Below are 11,205 nucleotides of genomic sequence, written 5' to 3' on the forward strand. Positions count from 1 at the left end.
TGAAGGCGTCATCCTAAAGTTGAATCTTATCATAACCTTCACAAAGTGATATCTTTTATCATCTTATACCTTGTTTTTTTTAAGAGCTTTTCTTTCTGTTATCCACCATATTGTTGTGTTTTTTTTAAATCAACAACAACTTCATTTTGTTTTTTTTTTCTTTTTGGGCTAAAATTTTATGATAGTATTATTTTTGTGTTGACTTGCCAATGATTTATAACACATGTTGCACAAAGTTGAGAGTTATCGATACTTTATGACTAACATCTATGATTTACAATAACTTATATAGACGTTAATGATCATAAATTAGTTTTTAATATTCTTTTATGTTTTTGATAGATAAGATAATTGGATAGAGTAATTTGATCTATATTGACAATTCAGATGAATTTGACAGAACAACTTAATCTATTTTGACAATTAAGATAAATTTGTACTCATGTTAATATCTTATTCTCAATTTTTTCTTACTTTCTTTGTTTTTCATTTTATTTTATAGGCGAAGATAGTAATTTTATATGACAAAACTTTATATTGTTTGAGATAATGAATTTGAATCACTTGAGTAGAAAACTTTGTACCAACTGAGCCAAGAGGCGTCATATCATTCAAGCTAAAGACTTTGTACAGTAAATTTTATACACTATATGGCAGTGGCTCAAAGTATTCACTTTGTCCTTGGTGAAGACTTTGCCCTGTCTGAGTCAAAGGCATGACGCTATTCAAGCCAAAAACTTTGTATAATTTAATATGAAGACTTTACATGATCTACTTTATATCGTTTGAATCATTTTTTATACATTAATCTAGGCAAGGCTTTACACAATTAGACTTTATACCGTCTTTGTTAAAAGACACCTGTCATCCGAGCCAAAGACTATATAAGCCAAGAAAATTATATGCTCTGCGACAAAGATTTTATAATGTCTGAGCGAAGGACTTTACCTCTCTAGAGGAAAGACAATACATGATCCATACTCGAAGATTTGACTGTTTTTTTAAAAATTAATTGATAATGTAATTGAATCATAGCTCCCTATGTTCTTAAAAGATTTTGCAAAATTGAAATTAATTTTAGTAAAAAAATAATGACATGAAATTTTTTTTTCTCAAATAAAAAATGACATAAATAAACCTAATCTTTAGTGAATAGTGAGATAAATTTTTTCCTAAAATTCAATGACATATTTAACTTTTTCCAATTAGAAAATCATTTGTCAGCACATTTTCTAGACTTGGAGGGCTGTTGACTCAATTTATGAATTAGTCAAGGACCACTGATGTGAAATATAAAGTTTGGTCTACCAGAATGTAAATAAATTGCTTCCCAGCAAAATTCTCTAGTACGCTTCAATTCAAACGATTCGAAATTGGCACCCCAAAGAAAAAATGGCGACTTCCGCCGTAGACGGTGGTGGTAATAGTAGTGGTGGCGGAGAAGACATAAAATTTAGTGTAATGGTTAGCCTTTTTAAGTGGATACAGAAGAGTAAATCATCAGTGAAGAAGCGGTCCAAGTTCCGGAAGTTTATGGATACCTTCTGCAGGAAGCCTCAGGACAATTTCGTTGCCATGCGCCTTATTCTCCCTGGCCTCGACCGTGAGCGTGGCTCTTATGGCCTTAAGGAGCACGTCCTCGCTACTTGCCTCATTGACGCACTTGCAATGTCCCGCGACTCCGATGATGCACGCCGTCTCCTTAACTGGCGGAAAGGCGGTCCCAAAACTGGCTCTAATGCCGGCAACTTCTCTCTTGTTGCCGCTGAGGTAAACTCTTCTTCACTATTGGAAGAATTCTCCTGACTATCATGACTAGTAGAAACAACATAATGGCAATTCGGAATACTAAATTTATCAGTGCAGATTATTCTTCTCGTCAGTTGTTTAATTGAAGAACTTATTGAAAAATCCTCCAAATCAATAGAGTGATAAAGAGTTTGACCCCTTAGTTACGATTATTATCTTTAATTAAAACTCAATCGAGTTTAACCACTTCCACAGTCTTGCCCCAGTCCTGTATACTTAATATTCTTCCCTGATAACAACTGGCTCCACATTGTCCCGCCTAGTCCCTGTCTATTATGTTAGTTATCATTGTCTTGAATTGAAAACTTTTTGGTCCTATTTTTTGTCGAAAGTACAACTTTTTGGTCCTTTTATTTGTACATCATTTCCTATTCTTGTACAGCGGTGCTCAATTTTAATGAACAGAAATGAAGAATGGAAATGAGATGTATTTATTCAAATTAATTCGTCTATTACACAATCTGCCAAATCAAAACTTTTCCATCTAGTGATTTTTTTGCATTATCTACATTTCAAAGCTAGCTCAAGTGCACTATATCTTGGTTGACCGTATCTTTGATTTATAAAGCTAGCTTAAGAGCAATTCCATGATGTCCTATATTCTTCTTTGTTCTTGTGCCTCAAGTGCATTAATAAATTTTGCAAAAGTCATCTTTGCAATATCTATAGAAACCTCTGGGGAAGAATTTTCAATGCAAAATTTCTAGGCAAACTTCCAAGGGCTTTCTCGACAATCTTTTCTTTCAAAAGATTCTCTTTGACTCACAAGTTTCATCAACTTGTTTGGGTATTGTGTCTTCTCCATTCTTAAGTTTTCAAGTTGGCTCTTTAAAGTGATAATATTGATATTTCTGGTCCTTTCCGACCTTTGATATCATGTCTACCAATTTTTCCATTTTTCATTAAGAGAAGAGCAAGACATAGTCTTTACAAAAATTGCTTCTGATACTAGCCTTAGATCTTTTCTTTTTCTTAGCTTTGGAAATTTGGAGGTGAGAAACCATTGGATCCTTAGACAACTCAAGTGATTCCCCTTGTCTCCATTACCTCCCATAAATCTTCAGCTAAAAGCTTTAATCTTCACTTTTACCTTTATTTATTAGGACAAAACTCATTTTTCACTACCTATGGTTGGTGGTTCTTTCTACATACAAGAACAAGTTACTAACAGGAATTTGATGAAGACATGATTTTTAGTTCTTTCAAAATCTTTCAACAAGATCTCTTTGCCTTAGTTTCTCAATTCTCACAAGTCCTTTAATGCAAGTGGCTTTACAAAATGCTGAGTATTTGGGGTCCTGGGGTTGCGGGGTGGGTTGAAGGAGTGCTCACAAATCACTCAACTTCTCTTGAATATAAGTAGAGGAGGTGAATCTTCTTTGTTTCACTCAACCTGCTTAATAGCTGAAGTGCCCCTAGGTATTTATAGGACTTCTTTTACCATGTATCTAATCTAGTATATGTATCTTTAATTCTAAACCTTTTTCTCTTTTCTAGTTCATGAACAAAGACTGTTAACGTTAAATTAATTTCCTAATACATAAAGTAAAATAATTCATGTATAACAGAATATCTAAGAAAGTCAACATTGATTCTCCAACAAAATAATCTAAGGTGTTCCTGCTATTGAGGGCCCATGTAAATTGTCTTTGTTAATTTACCTTGCACACGTGCATGTGTTATTACCATAACTTTGTTGCTTAAAGAAAGGCCAAACCCATCGGTGGCCCCCTAAATTTGACACCAATTTTCACTTAGACACCTCAATTAGGCGATATTCATTTTAGAAACCTCATATAGGGTTCCGTTGTGTTATTTTGACACTTTTCTGACAATAAATAAAAAACTAAAGGAGAGTGTAATACACTCGTTGGTGACGTGACAAACAATCAATTAAATAATTACATGTGTTAATTTTTAGTTAAAAATAATTATAAAATCTATATAGTAAATAAATTTAAAATATTATTCTAAGAAAATCTCTTATTTCATTACACTCAAAATCTCTTTTCTGCTTTTTTTAAAAAAAAAATATTCTTTTCTTTTACTATTTTTCATATTTATTCATCTTCTTTCTTTTTAGTATTGTTTTTTGGAAAGAAAAGAGGGAGAGGAAGAAAGAAGGAGAGAATAAATATGAAATATGGGTGTTGGTATCCATTTTTCCAGCAAAAAATGGAGGGAGGTGATGGTAGATTTAGATAAGTTATACAATGAAGAAGAAGAAAATGACTGAAAAACGAATTTGAATAATAAAATTTGACCTCCATTGAAGGAATTTAAGCTTGAAAAAAAGATAGGGGGTGGTGGCTTGAAAAATGGAGAAGAAGAAGAGAAAATAAAATTTAAAATGGCTAAATTAAGCCTTTCACGCGCTATTGTTGAGTGTATCACACTCACTTTGACATGTCAGCAAAAAGTATCAAAATGACACAAAAGAACCCTACATGAGGTGTCTAAAATGAACATCGCGTAATTGAGGTGTCTAAGTGAAAATTGATGCCAAGTTTAAGGGGCCACCGATGGGTTTGTCTTTAAAGAAATGATGCGATGGGTTATCACTTCATAGGTGAAACCATGCCTTTTAGTTAATGTGCCATTTAACCAATGACTTGCAAAGTGAAAAAGATGAAAAACCTTTTCTATAAATATCATATTTGAAGAGCTGGAGTAATATCAGCATTATCGAATAATGGGTTTTGAAATTAGTTGTTTAATTGCAATCTGATTATCATAATACAAGTTAATATACTTTGATACTTCATATTTTGAAAGAAGCGCACACTTCATTTCTCACTTAAAGCTCCAAGGAGCTTGTCTCTTTGATGCCCTTTTTGTATTTAAAAATATTTTTTTGACTTAAGCTTCATACAACTATAACAGATTTTCCCCATTTTAATTTCTCTGCATTTATATATGCTCGTACTTCAATTCATAACGTGCCCTTCTTGTTTGAGATTGACCTTGTCCAGATGATCTTTGCTGGTAACTCGAGGAACTGCGGTTTTTGAGCTGAATTTGTCCAACAAATCAGCACCTAATAACTACCCCATTATTTCCTTTCAAATGACAAGCTAAATTACAGCTTTATTGTGTTCTTCCTCTGAGATTGTTCTGTTACTAATATTTCTAATTTATTTTCTTATAACCGAGTGTTGTAATGTACATATGATTAATAACTTATATTGGATATTGCTTGTGCATAGGTCCTCCAGCGCAGACAGGGAATGGCTTCTGCTGGTCTAACAATTAAGGAATTAAATGACTTCCTTGATCACTTGGCCTCAAGTGAAAATAGGTGATGAAGATATTTGTGTATATCTTATCTTTATGATTTCCGTTGTTATAGATTACCAATTTTTTGTATGAGTGTGTTTGATACGGAAGAAAATGGTTCTTGTTAGTTACTCATAGAAGCGCAGAAAATGAATTAGAAGAAGGAGAAGACGTGCTTAAAATGATCGAGAAAAGTAGTCAAGAACCAAAAGATTGTCTCCGATTATCTAAAAATCACAATGTTAAAATACTTCCTTCTCTCGCCAGATTAGTGTTTGAAGAAGTAAAAAACCAGATAAAACTGAACTAAAAACACCCCTAATTAAAGTCTAAGAATAGGTATTTATAATTTCTAAAAATGCATAACGAAATTCGAAATAAATTAGGGTTCGCACACCTATGGTGACATTGCATATGCTTTTGCGGTCATATCTGCTTTGCCGCATCGGGTAGCATGGTGAAATTGTCGCATCTGACTTGCTTTGAAAGATAGGTGAGATGCGTCCCTGTATCAGGAGTTGCGGCCGCAATAGTGAGCTGCATATTATGCTTTTTCTGCAACCCTTTTTCCTCGAGTTGTGGTTTGTGAACTGGTGATGTGCCGCAGCATGTGGGCTTGCGACCAAATCACCCTCCACATCATTTCCTGTACATCCACATCACTTTCAGGCAGCAGTTTGTTTTCTTACTTCCAACTCTCCTTTTTTGCACCTTTTTACTTTGTTTCAGCCTACTCACAGGTAAATCATGAAAATTTGTGTTTTGGTAATGCTACTATTTATCAAAAGAGAAAATCTATCTTTCAGGGCTAAAATGCGTGACCTTTTTCTCTCCGAAAACCCACAATAGAACTAGCTTAAGGACTAGATAAGTAGGTTAATGTTCGAGTCTACACCCGCTGAGACACGGTACTTGGAACCAGAAATGATCCCAAGCTAACTTTTGGCATAGTATATCAAAGCATATCATATGAAAGCTGAAGTGGAAGGTGTAAACTACAACCATTCAGAAATAAGTATATTACAACCGAATACTAATGTCTAAAAGCCTCTAAACTAAATAAGATAATTTGCTGGGACAAGATCGGAGCTGCTTGAAAGTTAACACAACTGAGGTGAGTAAAATCTGCTGAATCATAAGTAAAGTCCTTTGAATGCGAGGAGGATTCACCACAATGTTGAAAGTAGAATAACTTAGTGGAACGTCTGTCCGTGAATCTGAATTAGGGTGCTGAGATCTTCATCGTTAAATGACGAAGCGCAAAGTAGCATGTGTTGGTGTGGAAAGTAAGGGTTGAGATCAACAATTATACAACTGAAAGAACTACGAATCTGATCATGAGTAATACTTAAACAATAACCGAAGGACTGAGAGTCAAAACTGTGAAATATGACATAATGTTTCAAAAATAAAAATTTATATCTGAGACCATATTTCCAAAATCATATCTGAAAGGATGCATATCTGGAAATCATGTTACTTGAAATTACGCTATCCAAAATTATACTATATGAAATCTTATAATGATTATATCAAGGAAATATAATCTACAAGCCTCATCTACAGCCCATGGTTCCACCTATGGTCAGTGCATAATGCTCATGGATTCCAGTTTTCTTGGAAAGTTTCAACTTCTCACAATCTGATTTGGATTTAGAACTTCTAAGGTGTTACAACACTCAACTCTGATTGATGCAAATTTGGTTGCGTTGGAGAGAAGACTCATAGACCTTTACTCTGATAGGTCATGGGCCACCTAACTCTTTATATATTTGAGAGATATGGTCGTTTGAAGTTGATCCTTATATGAACTCATGCAAAAACTTATCCAATAGAAATGCTTTTAAACTGGCTTGGTGTTCGAGGTACCTTACGACCCTAAAACACATCCGATACACTTACTACACTTAGTAAGGACCTTAACATATACATATAAATTTGAAATCATTGAGTTTAGGCCTACACTTACAAAGAAGAGTTCATATCTTTACTTAGAAGTTGCAGGTGTTACACTTAATTACCCACTTATCATACACGTGCTTTTGGGGCTTGATGTGGCGTAACCCAAAAAAATCATGTAGGCGTAGGCCTAAAATGAGAGTACGTGCCATGGCCCTGGTGTTTTGACACAATTAAGCCCATTACAACCTTGTTGTGTCACATATACAAATCTTTTGTTTCCATCGTGTGACGTTTTTACATAATTCCACATTGATTCCATGAGATCAGAGGTATCTAGAGACTACTTTTTTGTGGTGGGGCTAACTTCTTACATGTTTGACTTATGGTGGTTATGCATTTCCTTGACATTTTCAATTGTCAAATCTTCATGTTTTGGAAAGTCATTCTGGTAACTGGATTTGGTGTATCTACACTATCTGACATGTTTGGTTGACCATGTAATTACTTGGTCATCAGGTAATTGAATGTAATTGGCAGGGTTAGTTACACTCTCCAATTGTGAGAAAAGTTTGTGAATTGTTGGCAATTATATGGTGTATTACAAGCTGATTACTTTTAGTTTCTTCTTTTTATTTATTTGTTTTAATTTGTCTATCATTTTAACTTCTTTTTTGTTTTTATTATTTTAAAATTTTTTAAATAATTTTTTAATATTATTTATATTTCATTTTCTTCTTATTCTCAACCTTTTCTTGTGATTCCATGCGGTTTTTCATATTATTTATTTTATGTTTATTTATTTCAATAGCATAATTTTGTTAGAATTCTAGTTTTTAAAGTAAAGTAGAATTGCTTGTTGAATAAGGTTATATATTTATGTTTCCGTTTTTTTGAAATCATATTTATGTACGGTATGTTGAAATTTGACATTAGAGAGTATTATCTTAAATTTTTTTATTTTTAGTTTGGAACCTATGTTATATTTTCTGTTTCATTTGCTTAGTAGTATTGATCTACTATTTCACATTGCAAATCATTTATTTTTTAGTTAGACTTGATAAATTATCTTTTAGTCAAATATTTTAATAGTTTATGACATTATTATTTTTATAATATTCATGTTTTTGTCAAACAGGTATTTTATGACGTTCATAGAAATCTTATACTTTTAGGTTTTATTATTAATTTAATTAAAATATACCAATTTGAAAAATATAAATTAATTTTTGTATAATATTAATTAAAACATATGTTTCTTGATTAATATACTTTTAAAAGACAATATATATCTAAGGTTACCAATTTCAAAAAAAAAAAAAGACGATATATGTCTTAAATATTTAATTTAATATCATTTATAAATGCCCTTATTAGTCTAATATAGATTTTTAATTTCAGATAATTAACTTTTACTTATAAAATTTTACAATCTACACTTATGCAACCAAACAGTACATTTGTAATTACATTTTGGCAAACAAACATTTCAGCGTAATTATTGGTAAATGCTATCCTAGTAATTACACCAAATTTCAGTTACCAGGTGACTTTGCAAACAAACCCCTAATATTTTTCCTCCTTTACATTTACTTGTGATGTCCATGGCAAGCTCCACAAAAGCAAAATTTCCATGCTTTGAGACTCGTCTCTTCGATTCATCCGTATTGACCAATTGTACCATCACTGTATATCAGTCAAACTCTTTTTCAATAATGACCAATTCACAGAACCGGGCTGAACTTGTCAACTCTATTGGCCAACTTGTTGTGTGGAAGAGCATGAAATTCGGTCTTGTGATCTGAAGGAGAAATGCAATTGATTATAGAGATGGAGATGGAGAGTCAGAAATTGAGTATTAGCATTCAATTTTCTAAAATGGTCAAGACAATTGCTTTTCTATATCAAAATACGTTCGTCATATGGGTGCAGATTACCTAATAATAGATGCATCCTATACTTTTATGGACTAAGGAGGAAGAATCAGAGTTTATCAAGGTGATAAAGTTCTAGGAACTTAAAAACTGTGAACTAGTGCTACTCTTTGCATCACAACTGCTCTGATAGAGGTGAAACTTTCATCACCTACTGTACAGAGATGGAAAGAAATGCAATGACCATCTTTTTACTCTTCGGTTACCCAGCTGGTTAGTTAAATTCTATCTGAACTTCTTTGTTTTAATGAGTTCTTCTGATACCTAAGCCATAGTTTCAGACATCGTGATATATCATATCCATACATAGACTTGTTGTATTTTTGAACCTTAGATCTGTCATCTGTTGCATTGTTAACTTAAAGCCTAGACCTGTTGCAGGAGGCTTGCGGCATGCATCTTCAGCTGTAGATTTCAGTTCCCTCTTTGAGAGACCATTATTTTAGAAAGAACTTGATCAGATGCTTTGTTGCTACTTACTTCAGTATTTACAATTTACTTAGCTTATTATCCTTATGCTTCACTAAGATATATTTTATTGTTTTATCAGAGCAGAGAAGACTTCAATTCTGTCTGATCTAATCAGGAAAACAAATGCTCAAGAAATGAAATGGATTATAATGATAATCCTCAAAGGTTTGATATATCTTTTTGTCAATGCTTAAACTCTAGGATCTCCCTCCATTCCCAGTGATGTCAATTTGCCACTGACTTTTGTCTTCATAATTTAGATCTTAAGTTGGGAATTAGTGAAAAGAGCATCTTCCATGAATTCCATCCAGATGCAGAGGACTTATTCAATGTCACATGCGATCTAAAATTAGTTTGTGAAAAGTTGAGGGACAGAAGTCAACGGCATAAACGCCAGGTTTGCTTCCAGTTTTCATATTTAACCTTATGACATTCTTCTTATCATGACTTGGTACTTTTAGTAGATATTGGATCTTCATCTAGTTAATTTGTAGTAACTTCTAAAATCTCATCTTTTTAACCTTGGTGACTAAGTCTACATGTCGGCCTATAATTTGGTAGATATTTGTTCATTGCTTGCTCTTAGCAACATATCCTATAGTAACTTCTGTCCAAGAGTTGAGCAAATGCTTCATTTCGTAAATTAGAATGCTTATGTTGATGGTCAGCTGTCCTAAGTTTGTCTCTCGTTTCCTTCACTGGTCGGTGTCGGTCAGCCTACTCTTTTATCAAAACTTGATTTAGGAAGTCACAGATATGTGATTGGGCATTTTGGAAGAAAGGATAAGATGACAGATTACGTGAAGTGTTGGAGGCTATGTCTGAAACAGTGATTAATTGATTTTCCTGTGTGCATATTAAGATTTAGATTTCACCATCAGCAACTTGACACTTGGTTGAAGGCCTCTGAATTTCTGAAGTAGGTGATCTTTGTATCTTTTACCTTAGTTTAATGTTTACAAATTAAAAAGATTAGCTGTAGTATCTTGAAGGAGTTCATTCTTCACATCAAACTGTTGTAAGTCCAAATCAAGATTTGCTGTACAAGATAAATGAATTCTAACAGCGTTCACCTTTGCAAGTGGGGCAAATATCTCATGATTATCCACATTATTAGTTTGAGTGAGTTCCTTAGCCACTAATCTTGCTATGAATGTTCTAATCGAGCCATCAACTTTGTGTATCATGGTGAAGACCAATTTGTAGCCAGCCAATTTCTTTTCTAGACGAGTTCGCAAGTCTCATTTTTTGACAATGCGTTCATTTCTTTAATAAAAAATAGCTTGCGTCATCTAGGATGTGCAATAAGCTTTCCTTCAGTTTTGCAGAATTGTAAGAGAAGATATAGACAAGATAAAGACTCTATAGAAGGGAGACAAGAAATTATAAGAGATAAAGTTAGATAAAGGATGTTTGGTGGAAGATCTGATTTCCTGTGAGTCGATGAAGATGACTGAATTTCTTGCCAAGACAATTTTTCCAGAAGCAATTTCCTTGGATGTCTCAACATTTTCTTCAATTTCAGATAAACCCCTTGGTGGACCTACTTGTTTTCTCCTACGTCCTCTAGTTGGTTCATCATGTAGCTTTTTCAACACGTCTCTTTGTATGCCTAGGTTTCCCACAATATCATAGTGCAAGTGATCTTTACAGGAAGTGGTTGCCGTTGGTTGCTCATGATATATAGTTGAACCAGTGTTATCAAAAGCACAGAGCACAAAATAGTTCTAAGATTCATTGGAGATTTAAGCATAAAACACAAACAGGGCATGAATTTTATTGAAAAAAGGCGCAAAGGGAATATATATATATATAT

General features: G+C 33.4%; 1 protein-coding gene across 1 annotated transcript in view; it reads left to right on the top strand.

Annotated features, from left to right (window-relative positions):
• The first annotated feature begins 1,313 nt into the window (after positions 1–1,313).
• LOC107024819 (DNA ligase 4) overlaps positions 1,314–11,205 on the top strand; it is a 46,884-nt gene continuing 36,992 nt past the window's right edge. The window contains exons 1-4 of the mRNA XM_027918477.1: positions 1,314–1,770; positions 5,016–5,107; positions 9,469–9,554; positions 9,650–9,786. Coding sequence (XP_027774278.1) covers positions 1,393–1,770; positions 5,016–5,107; positions 9,469–9,554; positions 9,650–9,786 — 693 coding nt within the window. The 5' untranslated portion in view covers positions 1,314–1,392. The remainder of the gene's footprint in view (positions 1,771–5,015; positions 5,108–9,468; positions 9,555–9,649; positions 9,787–11,205) is intronic.

Source organism: Solanum pennellii, chromosome 7, assembly GCF_001406875.1.
Source record: "Solanum pennellii chromosome 7, SPENNV200".
Lineage (NCBI taxonomy): Eukaryota > Viridiplantae > Streptophyta > Magnoliopsida > Solanales > Solanaceae > Solanum > Solanum pennellii.